This window comes from Hyperolius riggenbachi, chromosome 5 (genome assembly GCF_040937935.1).
Source record: "Hyperolius riggenbachi isolate aHypRig1 chromosome 5, aHypRig1.pri, whole genome shotgun sequence".
Taxonomy (NCBI): domain Eukaryota; kingdom Metazoa; phylum Chordata; class Amphibia; order Anura; family Hyperoliidae; genus Hyperolius; species Hyperolius riggenbachi.
Genome location: NC_090650.1, coordinates 255679404 through 255694104, shown reverse-complemented (window position 1 = coordinate 255694104; position 14701 = coordinate 255679404). Strand labels below are relative to the sequence as shown.

The 14701-nt window shown below is 44.8% G+C and overlaps 1 protein-coding gene across 1 annotated transcript in view; it reads right to left on the bottom strand.

Moving 5' to 3' along the window:
- Positions 1–14701, bottom strand: part of EXOC2 (exocyst complex component 2) — a 290595-nt gene that overhangs the window by 219175 nt on the left and 56719 nt on the right. The window contains exon 5 of the mRNA XM_068236811.1: positions 5156–5280. Within this exon, the coding sequence (XP_068092912.1) occupies positions 5156–5280 (125 nt within the window). The remainder of the gene's footprint in view (positions 1–5155; positions 5281–14701) is intronic.

Below are 14701 nucleotides of genomic sequence, written 5' to 3'. Positions count from 1 at the left end.
ACCTATGGAGCACCTACCTACGCCTAGCTACCTACAGGGGGCACCTACCTATGACTAGCTACCTATGGGGCACCTACCTACCTATGGGGGAACCTACCTACACCTAGCTACCTATGGGGCACCTCCCTACGCCTAGCTACCTACAGGGGGCACCTACCGACGCCTAGCTACCTATGGGGCACCTACCTACACCTAGCTGCCTATGGAGCACCTACCTATGGGGCACCTACCTACCTATGGGGTAACCTACCTATGCCTAGCTACCTATAGGGGCACCTAGCTACACCTAGCTACCTATAGGGGCACCTAGCTACCTATGGGGGCACCTACCTATGCCTAGCTACCTACAGGGGGCACCTACCTACGCCTAGCTACCTATGGGGCACCTACCTACGCCTAGCTACCTATAGGGGCACCTACCTACGCCTAGCTACTTACGGGGGTGCCTATTTACGCCTAGCTACCTTTACTGGGACACCTACCTATTACACTCCTCCCCACTTAGTGTCTGTCACCCTCCTCCACACCCCATTAGTATCACCCACCTCCCAACCCAGTCAGTGTCACCCTCTCCCCACCCAGTGTTATCCTCCTCCCCACCTAGTGTCATCCTCCTCCCCAACTAGTGTCATCCTCCTCCCCTTCCAGGCAATGTCACCCTCCTTCCGCCCAGTGTCGCCCTCTCAGCCGCATCCAGTTTCACTATCCCACCCTACTCAGCAGCTCCATCCCGCCAGCACCCAGTGGGCCAGAACATTTAATTAAATTATGTCTAAGGTAACATTTGCTGCATTTTTATATGTGTATTTTTCATGTGTGGGTGGATAATGCTTACTGAATTTTAACGTGTGGGAGGTAATATTTTCCTAATTTCCGATTTGATGCATTTCATATGTCAAAAGTAACGTTTGCTGTATTCCATGTGTTAGGGAAATCATTTGCTGCATTCATTTGTCGGAAGTTGGGGTTGTTGCATATCATGTTTCAGATGTAATGGTTCTTGCATTTCATGCATTGGAGGTAATAGTTGTTGCTTATTATGTGTCGGAAGTAAGGTTTTTGCATACCATGTGTGAGAAGTAGGGGTTGTTGCCAGGGCTATGGAGTCGGAGTCGAGGAGTCGGGGCAATTTTGGGCACCTGGAGTTGGAGTCGTTGATTTCATAAACTGAGGAGTCGGAGTCAGGAGTCGGATGATTTTTGTACAAAATCCACAGCCCTGTTAAGTATTAGACTAAGGAGTCGGAGTCAGAGCCATTTTGGGTACCCGGAGTCGGAGTTGGAGTCGGGAGTCGTGGTTTCATAAACTGAGGAGTCTGAATCGGAAGATTTTTGTACCGACTCCACAGCCCTGGTTGTTGCATATCATGTGTCAGAGGTAATGGTTCTTGCATTTGATGTGTCGGAGGTAACGGTTGTTGCAGTTTATATGTCAGAGGTAATGGTTGCTGCATTTATTACTTGATGGTCATAGTTGGCTACATTTGCTGCTTTGGGATCATTGTTGCAGCATTTGACATTCTTTTGTCATCTCATGATTACTAAATGGTATGCTAATAAATAGCAGTTTCTGCTGATTTATCATCTGCGCATCCATGATGCAAATCTTCTTTCTCACCACATCATGGCAGAAACACTGCTTCCTTATAGTTTGTGGCATGTCTAATTACTCTTAGGCTCCCTGCACACTGCATGTGATTCCGATTTTTAATCGTTACTGCATGCTGTTTTTTCTGCGTTATTCTGTTGCTAGCATTCAGGGAAAATTGGAATCGCAAATCGGATTTGCAGTGTGCAGGGAGCCTTATGCTGGGTACACACTATGAGATTTTCTGGTCGATTTACTGTCAGATGGATTATTTCCAACATGTCCGATTTGCTTTTCGATTGTTTTCCGAGCATTTTCCGATCGATTTCCGTGCACTTTAATATGAAATCGATCGGAAAGCAAATCGAACATGTTGGAAATAATCCATCTGACAGTAAATCGACCAGAAAATCTCAGTGTGTACCCATCATTAGAGTAACTTTGCCTAACTGTTGTGGGAGGAAACTCTGGCCTGCCGCCTCACTGTTATGCGTTACCTATGTTAGCCCCGCTCACATGATGTCATGACCATGCCCATTTTTTTGCAGCGGCGCGCTACGCGCGCCGCACTGACGTACCTTAGCACCTATACTGTTGGCTGCGATCATGCTTGGAGCTGGTGTACCGGGCTGGCTGTGTGCTCTGTTGTGCATGCTTGGCCGTGTTTGCTCCTGCATATCACAGCGTTCTGTGCTAGTGCATTACTACCGCCGTGACCTCTTGTGCAGCACTTTACAAAGTACATAGCCATGTCACTGACTGCTCTCAGAGGAGCTCCCCATTTAATCCCTACCATAGTCTAATGTCCTACTTATGTATTTTTTGTTTATGTATTTTTTTTTCTTTTTTAGGGGGGGGGGGGGGGGGGGTAAAGTCTACCGCTTTCTACATTGAAATGTTTGTTTTGTTTTTTTGGTCCATATTGACATGTAAGCATCATGCAGTTGGCTCCACTCACATGTCATGGCCACACCCTGGCTCCACCCACATGTCATGTCACGCCCACTTTCCCGCGCAATGAACACACCCCTTTTTTCGGCGCGGCGCGCTTCGCGCGCCGCAGGTTGTGGGCCTCGGCCTGCAGTCCGCTTGGGGCCACAAAAACCTTAGCTGCACCCCTGTCCACTAACAGTTGGTTTGTAATACTGAAGTCATTTGTCTCCTGGAATTTAGAAATGTTTACATAGAAAGAAAAAGGTCATGTTGGTCAGCTATCTAGAGTATGGTGTTATTTTCTTGGCTTATCCTTATCAGATAAACCTGGCCTCAGTGATGCAAGCTGGGTTGTCATTGAGGCTAGGCTCACAGTGGTTAGTTGCATAACGCACATGTTATAATGAGCGTGGACTGCAGTGGAGACTGGACTAAGGCTTCAATTCATCAAACATTACCGCATTTGGTAATGCTGAAAACTGCTGATTTTTCAGAGCATTTTGTAAAATGTCATTTCATCAAGGCTGTTACCACATGACAAGCTGAAATTACAGAGCAGTGAGGTAAATTATCGACTTGTGCGGTAAACACCTCAACAAATGTCAGCAAATGTCAATTCATCAAGGATTCAGCATGCGGCAAAGCCCAGTATAATGTTCGATGATTACCAGCAGCTCTGATATGTCAAAAACAGTGCAGAGACTGTGCGGGAGCCGTGACTCACAGAAGCAGAAAGGAGCAAAGAGCCAATAGCAACAGCCTCTGTCTCTTGCGAGTCCCTGTGATAGGATGTGATGCTTTCTCAGGAGAGTCGAGCTTTTTTTTACCCCCCCAGGCAGTGGATGAGAGAGATCCCAAATAAAAGAGGTTTCCCCTGTGGCCCTTCAGACGTTTAACCCTTTAGGTTCCTGTTTGAAGTGGCAGAGGAGCTAATGGGGAAATCACCTAAGCATGCGCCACCATTTTGCCCATATTTAAACATTTACAAAGTAGCTTTGTTTTACTGTCTCTACTCACTGGCAGCCTATTAAGTGTCTCAGAGTTAGAAAAAGGTCAATAGTTCATGTATTTTATCTCTCACTGCCTTCAGAAGTTGTATTCTGCCAGGAAAACATTTATGGCTGTAATTTGCTCATCAGTGATGTTTACTATATTTCCGACAAGGTACGTATAAAACAGAAGCTGTCACTTCCCTGCCTATAAATTAACTCTTTCAGGCAGCAAAATAAAACAAGTAAAACAGCCTGGTTATTAATGTTTTGTACTGTATATACAGTACACATGTTTATCTCATTATGTTACATATTGCCTCAGGTACACTAAGCCTTGTACAAACGGTAGATGCTTCACGACTGAGGCAACTGGTCAGAGCAAGCTTTATAAATATTATTCAGAGTGTCTTTAAAGAGACTCCGTAACAAAAATTGCATCCTGTTTTTTATCATCCTACAAGTTCCAAAAGCTATTCTAATGTGTTCTGGCTTACTGCAGCACTTTGTACTATCACAGTCTCTGTAATAAATCAATGTATCTTTCCCTTGTCAGACTTGTCAGCCTGTGTCTGGAAGGCTGCCAAGTTCTTCAGTGTTGTGGTTCTGCTATGCACTCCCCCCTCAGGGGGGAAAGAAACACACAAATGATCTCTTGAGATTCAAAAGGAATGCTGTATACAGCCTGCTTGTGTATGGATGTATTTTCTATGTGTGGACATACTGTACATCAACCTACTTCCTGTTTTGGTGGCCATTTTGTTTGTTTATAAACAAACTTTTTAAAACTGTTTTTAACCACTTTTAATGCGGCGGGGAGCGGCGAAATTGTGACAGAGGGTAATAGGAGATGTCCCCTAACACACTGGTATGTTTACTTTTGTGCGATTTTAACAATACAGATTCTCTTTAAGTCAGCATTCTGACAAATTGCCAGGAAATGCGGCAACAGTTCGGGGCTGCCAAGAATTTAGCTTCTGTACGACAGCCTCAATGCGTCAGCTAGCGATCCGAAATGCCAGATCATCTCATCCGAGCACAGGCTGAGACTATAGTATACTTCTCCCCTTATTCCTGCCACACCTTTGTGCGTCGCATTGTCCCTCCTCTTACCCCTCCATCGCAAACAATTATATTAATAGCCAACAGATAGCAAAGCATCCGTTTAGCACTTTGCCCCAAACTGCTGCAAGAAAGCTGCATACTGGTGTTGGTTTTATTATAAGTGATAAACATAGTGACATTTTGCCTGTTGGACAAATCCGAACATCAGAGCATTTTGAGGAGCAAAATAATGACTGGTTCCTGTACTGACAGAAATACTTTATTAACTAGGGAAAGTCAAGTACATATTTTACAGACACTATCCAACTTTTTAGATGATGAAGTGATGGAGAGTCAACATCAAACACAAATAAGAACATGTGAATTCCCGCTTATGTTTTTATATAAGGGTATGTATCTGATCCATACTGGGCCCCTCATGACTGGTGATTTATTTTGCGAGTGTTTGTAAAGATGAAAAATTATCAACATGCCATCTAAACTTTGGCACAACAAAAGAAAAAGAAATGCGCACATACCCTAGCATGACCAGCAGATATAATTAATGGGTTTTCACAGAAGATAGCTAAACAGCCTTTTACCTGCCAATGCGTCTTGCGCCTCAAAGAAAGTGCTAAGACCTCCTTTCACATAAGCAACGTTCCCCTCATTTTTCTTGCTTGCCTGTTTTCTCAAGTTGTTGGCTCCGATTTTCAGCTGTTCAAAGCTGCATGAAAAGAAAACCAAGATCAACATGAATATCAATACCTGATAACAAAACATCTAGTAAGCAAAAAAACATACAAAACTGGACTTGAATTACAGAATTCCCAGCGTTCAAGACTGCTAAATGTAAAGATTTCTACTTCATACTCATTCTTCTAAATGTTTCTTATCAGTTTGTTTGATATCTAGTATTAACTTTATGCTGACAAAACCCAAATCTATGTGTCTGCTTTTGACGTGATAAAGCTACATTAATAGCTTGCTTACCCCACTGTCTTAACACCATCTCCTCCTACAAGTCCTCTGGCTTTTAGAAACACAATATGGATAAAACAAAATATAGTATTTTATCCATCACAAGATTCAGCTTCCCTGCCTGCCCATAATTAGTCATACCCCTGGCAAATTTTAACTTAAAGTTACTTTTATTCAACCAGCAAGTAATTTTTTTGGACGTGAAATGACATTGGTGTCTTCCGAAAAGTTAATAAGCCCATGTACAAGAGGCATTATAGTTGGGGGAAAAAAACATTCCTCGGCTTTTATTTACATTTGAGCAAAAAGTGTCCAGACCAAAATTATTCATACCCTTCTCAATAATCAATAGAAAAGCCTTAATTGCCTATTACAGCAACCAAGTGCTTCCTATAATTGCAGACCAGCTTTTTACATGTCCCCACAGGTATTTTTGCCCATTCATCTTTAGCAAGAAGCTCCAAATCTTGGAGGGTTGGAGGGTCTTGCCATCATCCTGATCTTTAACTCCCTCCACAGATTTTCAATTGGATTCAAGTCAGGCCTCTGACTGGGCCACTCCAAAACGGTAATGTTGCTGTCTGCTAACCAGTTCTTCACCACTTTTGCCGTTTGTTTTCGGTTATTGTCATGCTGAAATGCCCACTGGTGCCCAAGGCCAAGTTTCTCTGCAGACTGTCCGATGTTGTCGCTGAGAATACTCATGTATTGCTCTTTTTTCATGGTGCCGTTTACTGTGACTAGGTTCCCTGGTCCATTGGCTGAAAAAAAAACCCCAAAGCATGAAGTTCCCACCACGTTTGACAGTGCGGATTACGTTCTTTGGGTTGATGGCTTCTCCTTTTTTTTATGCCAAATAAAGGAAACATCATTGTGACCAAACAATTACATTTTTTTGTTTCATCTGACCATAACACACAAGACCAGAAGTCTTCTTCTTTGTCCAGATGAGCATTTGCAAAGGCCAATCGAGCTTTTGTGTGCTTTATCTGGAGAAGTGGCATCCTCCTTGGTCTGCATCAGTGGAGCTCAGCAGTATGCAGTGTCCGTTGGATTGTCTGCCTTGAGACATTGCCCCCAGCAGAGCCCAGATTCACCAGGATGGTCTTAGTGGCGATCCTTGGATTATTTTTCATCTCTCTCACTATCCTCCTGGCCAGCACAGGTGTCACTTTTGGCTTCCGACCACGTCCTCTGAGATTTTCCACAGTGCGGAACATCTTGTATTTTTTAATAACACTTTGCACTGTAGCCACTGGAAAACCTTTAGAAATGGCAGTGTAGCCCCTTCCTGACTTGTGAGCAGCCACAATGCACAGCCGCAGGTCCTTACTGAGCTCCTTTGTCTTAGCCATGACTGTCCACAAACCAACTGCAGAGAGCGGCTTTTTTTCACCTATTGAGTTGATTAAAAAAGCTGTTCCCAGTTAATCAGGGTAATTAGGATACTTTAGAACAGCTTGGACTATTTGAATGATTTAGAACTTTGGATTTCCCCACAGACTGTGACAGTGTGTGAAGGGTATGAATAATTTTGGATTGGACACTTTTTGTTCAAATGTAAATAAAAGCTGAGAAATGATTTTTTCCCCCACAATAATGCCTCTTGTACATCGTCTTATCTTTTGGGAGACACCTATGTCATTTCCCATAAAAAATTACATGCTGGTTGAAAAAAAAGTAACTTTAAGTCAAAATTTGCCAGGGGTATGAATAATTATGGGCAGCACTATAGCAATCAATGTTGATCCCAAACAATAGCCCCTGCCCACCATGGTCGTTGTCTAGGTGAAATATTGGATTCTGCATTCTTGCTCAGACCTCACATCGACATACAAACCAACTTTTGTTACCTTTTCCTAAACATCACCCACATTTGTATGTTCATTACTAAAGCCTCATACACATGTATGAAAATGGTCACTCAACAGGGTTCCAGAAACAATTTGTTTGTGGACAGTTCAGGATCGTCCCTGTACAGATGCATTGCTAGCCTCCAGACTAGCGACAGGTCTGTTGATATGGAGGAGAGATGACCCAAAGTGCACAACAGAGTGGCTGCTTGGGGGGAGGGTGAGTGGGGAGAACAGAGCACTCAGGGGTCTGAATAATGGCAGTTGATACTGTCTAGATTTTTCTTGTCTGCCAGTAGTAAAGATGCTGACTGTTTGCCATTGTGGATTAAACAACATGAACAAATTATATGATGAATATCAATAATTTCTTGATTTCTTCTATTTTTTTTAACTTCTCACTTTGCAATGTATTGATTTATTTTCCCCCCCTTTTCGCTAAAGTTACTTTTTAAGGATACAACTAAATTACCTATCCGTATCTTAATAATTTCCTGAGTAGACTACTGCAACACACTACTCTGTGAAATGTCTGATAAAATAAGCCTAAAGAAAAATTTGGGAGAAAAGTTACTCACCTTAGAAGAGGGAAGCCTCTGGATAGTCCTGAAGCTTTTCCCTTGCCCCTCAAGCTCACCATTCCAGCCCTGGGACCGTCTGAACCTATTTAACAAGGGCTTGACGAGTAGGTTCACATGGATGTGCTCCCATCAGTCTACAAGAGTGTCTGCAATGTGCAGGTGCAAGATGGCCTGCGCAGTAGCAATGCTACTGCCCAGTTATAGGCGTTCAGTGGGCCTGCACAGTGGAAGCAGGGCCACGCAGAAAAAGGACTCAAGGATTATCCAGAGGCTTGCCTTTACTAACACTAACACGGTCTGGGAGTTTTGGTGGGGGCCCTCTCTTGGCAGGGTTGTTGTGGTACCATGTTCTTTCCATTTAAATATGATGGATTTGATGGTGCTCTGGAGGATATTCAAAGTTTTGGATATTTTTTATATCCCAATCCCGACTTGTACCTCACAACAACTTTGTTCCTGACTTGTTTGGAGAGCTCTTTGGTCTTCATGGTGTAAGACCTCTTTCTTAAAGAAAACCCGAGGTGGCATTGTATTACGTTAGTGGGGCACAGAGGCTGGTTGGTCACACTAACACCAGCCTCTGTTGCCCCATCGTGTGTCTCAAAGACCCCCCTGCTCGCCGCTATACCCCCGCAGTGCTGGCGACACGCAGCGTGTCGCCAGCACAATGTTTACTCTAGCGCTGTCTGTCAGCGCCGCTCCACCGCCTCCTCCGCATCGCCGCTACCCGCCCTCGTCCCTTCCCTCCAATCAGCGTGAGGGAAGGAACGAGGGCGGTTAGCTGCGATGCGGAGGAGGCGGCGGAGCGGCGCTGACAGACAGCGCTAGAGTAAACATTGTGCTGGTGACACGCTGCGTGTCGCCAGCACTGCGGGGGTATAGCGGCGAGCAGGGGGGTCTTTGAGACACACGATGGGGCAACAGAGGCTGGTGTTAGTGTGACCAACCAGCCTCTGTGCCCCACTAACGTAATACAATGCCAACTCGGGTTCTCTTTAAGCCGCATCTACACACGTAGATGCGGCCGCGATGCTCCTTATCAATCGAGCCGCTGATGCAGATCCAACAGGACGGATCTTGCTTCCGCCGATTCCCTGCTCGCTCCCCGCGAGGGGGCAATGGCAGGGAATCGAGCGGAAGATAAGCGGCGCCGGCGGGGACGAGCGGGGAATCGAATGTGGGGGACGCAGCGGGTATGCGGAAGAGGCGATCCGGCGGCTAATCGAGCCGCCAGATCGCAGCCTCTTCTACGCGTGTAGATGAGGCTTAAGTGGTGTTGAAACCTCTGGGGCCTTTCTAAAAAGATATGTTTATACTAACAGATTACATGACACTTAGATTGCACACAAGTGGACTTCATTTCATTATGTGACTTTTGAAGGTAATTGATTGCACCAGGACTTTTTAGGGGCATCATGGCAAAAGGGGTGAATACTTATGCAAATGCCAATTTTCAGTTTATTATAGTTTGTTTTTTACATTTGCTTTTATATGTACTTTTCTCATTTCACATCACCAACATAGACTATTTTTGTAGATACTTCACATAAAAAAAAAAAAAAAATAGATGAGGAAACAAAATTACAGGTTGGAATGTAACAACACAGGTATAAAACCAAGGGAAAGAGGTGAATACTTTTGCAAGGCACTGTACAACTGTTCTGCTAACAATATTCTCCTTTCATCCTTTTTCTTCAGCTCTTCCCATTCCTGCATACAAGACTTTTCTTGAATTTTTCCCTTCTCTTGGAACTCCTTTACACAACCTGTTCAGCATTCACCAATGGCAGATTGCAAGCTTAAAAGGGCAGGGTTCCACTATTGCTTTGTAATGTGTATACAGATCTTCCCCCTCTACATACAATTTAATAGCCAACCTGTTCAGCTGTGTATTATCTGTATACTATCATCCTTTATGAAACGTTATGTACTATGTATTGTCTATTGTACAGCACCGGAGATGATGTTGGTACTATACAAATAAAAACCAACCAAAGAATCATTCCACTATACTGCGTAAGGTGCAGATGTGACCAATTGTTTCCATAGACGCAGTACCATTTTAAAGCCAGGAAAGCAGATTTTAGGTTGCTAAAAAGGACATTTCCTTAAAGGAAAAAACACACTGCAAGCAAACCAAAACATTATTGCACAAGAATACCTTCAGCTTCACTCTCCCCCAGGTTAAATGCAGGACACAAGAGTGAAAAGGTGATGTGCATCGCTGTAAAACAGATGTCAGCGTACAGGGAACATGTACTATATTTATAAACAATAGTTATTTCAATGTACGTCTTTTGCTGAAAGGGGCTATTCTGGGCATTCTCGACCTTGTACATTATGTTATATAATTTCCTTAGCAGAAGGTTTGTTATTGCTTTAGCATACTCTATGTGCAGTATAAAAACATATCTATACAACATCTTTTGAGATTTGTTTACTTGTTTAGCTTCAGTGATTATATATATTACTGCTTATTAAAGGAAGTCCTATATGGGCAAAATAGAAATATACCCCAGTTATCAGTTGATGCTATTACTCTTTGAATATTGTGTTCCCTTGCTTATGGTATTCTTTGAAATATTGCTTAAAACATTATATATAATAAGTTGAGTATCCTAGGATTTCTAGTACCTGATGTTCCCACCTCCTGTTCCATTAACAACCACAAGCAGCTCCTGTTTCTCTGGTTATTTCCAGACTCATTTAAAAAGATTAGTCAGCTAGCTAGTGAGAAAGTTTAAAACTTGTGCAGCCTCTAACTTGTCAAGAACAAAAACATTTTATAATGGCACCAGTCATAATGTTTTTAATAAAGACTACCAAATCCATTAACACTTCATGGAGTTCTCCTTGAGCTACAGCTACAAAGAAGGAATCTCTCAGCAGCAGAGGGAGGAAATAGGCAGGGTCAGGTGAGCATTGTTGTGCCCAGGAGTGAGTGTCATTCTGTATGGATGCATTATGCTTCTCAGGCTTGTACAAGCTGCTGGAAATACGAAGGACACAGAAAGCACATGATTTCATGCAGGTTCAGCTCTTGCACCCTGGCTATTAGGCTACCACCCACTAGACATGTTAAGACAACTACTTTAATAAAGAGACACCCAGAACTCCTGCCGGGTGACCGCACATCTCTAAAGCCCCCCACGAAGCTGTGCTGTCATTCCTGTCATTATACATACTGCCGATAATCACGTGCTGCACGTTCCGTTGCGTAATTACAATATCTGTCACTGCAATTACTGTCAAATGCAAAAGCATTTTTGAATCTGCAGCCGGGGCTCCCCATTGGTCTACTGTCAGAGCCATTTCATTGGCTCACACAATGGACCAATGAGGAGCTCCAAAGATGCTTTGCCTAGGCTCCAATGCACACAGTAATTACAGCGACAGAACTTGCGGCGACAGGTGGTGGGTGATTAGTGGCGGTATGTTTAATGACAGGGGTGACAGGGGTGACAGCGCAAATACGTGGCGGGCTTTAGAGATGTGCGGCGACCTGACGGGGAGCCCTAAAGGTCTCCTTATTAAAGGAGACCCTAAGATGCAGCAGCGGAAGCTGGTGGCGATGTTCGTCAGGTGTGGGCGCATGTGTGGGGAGTAAGGCCGTAAAGCTGAAGGACAGCACCACAGCGTAAACCTCGCTCCCCATCATCCAGAAAAAGGGAGCATTGCTCAGGCTTTCGCTTGAGTAATGCTCCCTAATAATCGGCCATGGCACGAAGTAAATGAGCAATAAGATTTGCCGGTAATCCTTGCGCGGTGGCAAGGTGATAAGATTACTATAAGAATAATCAATGTACAGACAAACAGCTCAGCAGCCTGTTCTGTTTTATGGAGAAAGAAAGAGAAGGCTGACAGGCTAGAGGAGCCCTGCTGCGGGGACAACAGAAACATAATAAAGGTTGGTCTTTACTAGACCAACATGATGGAACACTAATGACATCATCAGTGGTGTAGAGTCGGTAGAGTCAATGAACCAGGGCCGTGGAGTAAGTAGATAAATCTCACGAAAACGTGCAAGAGAGTTAAAGTGTTACCGTAGCAACGTGCGTAAATAGTGTGCGTGCGGCACAGGGGTGGGGCTCTCGCCCTATCGGCGCAGTGAGCGTTACTAGGTCCAATACAGGCCGGTAACGTTGCCAAGTAGTGTACCAATGTTACTGGCCTTTTCTGCATGTACTCCCTTCACTCCAACTCTTCTATAGGGATAGTCAGTAAGATGCAAACATTTTCAAGTTCATGGAGAATTATGCAAATTTATATAACTTGAAAATGGACCAATCAAATCCTGCAAGGGCAACATTTGAGTGGTCTATTTTCAAGCTTTATACATTTTCATAAACAGTTACATTCTGCATGAACTCAAAGTAATTTGCATCTTATTGACAATCCTTATTCCTCTGTATTTAAAGGACACCTGAAGTGAGAGGGATATGTAAGCCCCATGTATTTCCTTTTAAACAATGCAGTTCACCTGGCTACCCTGCAGATTCTTTACCTCTAATACATTTAGCCATAGACCCTGAACAAGCATGCAGATCAAATGTTTCTGACCAAAGTCTGACAGCACTAGCCACATGCTTGTTTCAGGTGTGAGATTCAGATGCTACTGACACCCGAAAGATCCCAAGGTCAGCCAGCCAACTAACATTGTTTAAAATTAAATGCTAGTCTTGTCGGGCTGTCCTGACCTTTATGAATTATGCTAATGCATTTTAGTTTCATACTTCGGTATTGCATTATGTTATAACTTGGAAGTAAAAAAATTATTAGCAGTGACCTGAGAGGTAACACAAGCAGAGATGTAAATTATATTTTAAATGAGGCGACATTCTTAGTCAACTCTGACTCCAGGACTCCAAAAGTTCTGACTCCTTGACTCAAACTCAAACTCCACAGCCCTGCAGTGAACATGTGTACTCATGTTAAATATCGACTAAAACAAGTTAGATGAACTGCGGCTCCTCAGCAACAGGAGGGAACTGGGCAGCAACACCCCAGTCTTCTGCTTCACTGAATCATGGTTACACGACGGCATCCCCGATAGTGCCCTCCATCTCCCTGGTTTCAGTATCATCCGAGCAGACCGTGACAGCGTGCTCTCTGGGAAAAGGAGAGGGGGAGGCATCTGTTTCTAAATCAGCTCAGCCTGGTGCTCCAACACCTCTGTTGTTGCCAAGAGATGCACCCCGGACCTGGAACTCCTTCTGGTAAACTGCAGACCCGTATACTCACCCAGGGAGTTTTCCTCCTTTGTCCTTGCTGGGGTGTACATTCCCCCTGACGCTGATGTCAAAACGACCCTGCGTGAGCTCACCGATACCGTCACACAGTGAGAGACGTCCCTCCCGGCCTCGTTATTCATTATCTTGGGGGACTTTAACAAGGCCAACCTACGCCAGCAGCTGCCATGCTACCACCAGCATGTCAACTGCCCCACCAGGAACACCAACACTCTGGACCACTGCTATACGGCCCTGAAAGACGCATACAAGGCAAACCCGTGGGCAGCACTAGGTTCATCGGATCACTGCATCATTCACCTGATACCCACCTACAGGGAAACGGCAAAACCAGTCCTAAGATCCAGCAAAGTATATTCGGATGAGGCCAAACTTCAACTTCAAGCCTGCTTCGACTGTACAGACTGGAAGGCTCTGGAAACACCGAACCTAGATGAGTGGGCAGACATTGTAGCCTCGTACATCAGCTTCTGTGAGGACCAGTGCGTACCAACAAAAATTCGCAAACACTACCCCAACGACAAACCATGGTTCTCGAATAAACTTCGGCAACTGCGCAGAAGCAAGGAACTGGCGTTCAAGTCTGGCAACCGGGAGGAGTATAGGAGTGCAAAAAACACCCTAAACAGGGAACTGAGAGCCGCCAAAAAAAACTACGCGGAAAAACTGGAACATAACCTCTCCTCAAGGGACACAAGGACTGTCTGGAAGGGGCTTAAGGCTGCCACAAACTACAAGCCCCCCCCCCCCCCCCCCAGCACGCAACTCCCAGCACCGAGCTCGCCGAAAACCTCAGTGAATTCTATTGCAGATTCGAGAACCTGCCAGTTCCAGCAAGGTCCCCTGAGCCTCCTGCCCTCTCCTCTGACTTAGCTGCCCCGCACCTAAGCCCACCCCCTCTAGCGGTGAACAAGGACGATGTCAGGAAACACCTGGCAAAGTTAAATGCAAGGAAAGCCTCAGGCCCAGACGGAGTTTCACCAGCCTGTCTGAAAACGTGCGCGCAGCAGCTCGCTCCTATTCTCTCATCCATCTTTACCAAATCTATCCAGGAAGGCAGAGTCCCTGCTTGCTTCAAGAGGTCCACAATCATCCCTGTCCCCAAAAAACAGGGTGTCTCAGACCTCAACAATTTAAGGCCGGTGGCTCTCACATCTGTCATCATGAAATCCTTTGAAAGCCTGGTTTTGCCTCTCCTCAAGCTGTCCACTGAGACCCTGCTGGACCCGTTCCAGTTTGCGTATAGAGCAAACAGGTCTACTGACGACGCCATAAACATCTGCCTGGAGCTCGTAAATGAACACCTGGATAAACCTGACTCATACGCCAGGATCCTTCTACTTGACTTCAGCTCGGCGTTTAACACCATAAGCCCCCGAATACTTCGAGAGAATCTTCCTGCCCTTGGGGTCCACCCCACCCTTCCCCTCTGGACCACAGATTTCCTAAGCAACAGATCCCAGGTCGTCAAGCTGGGTACTATC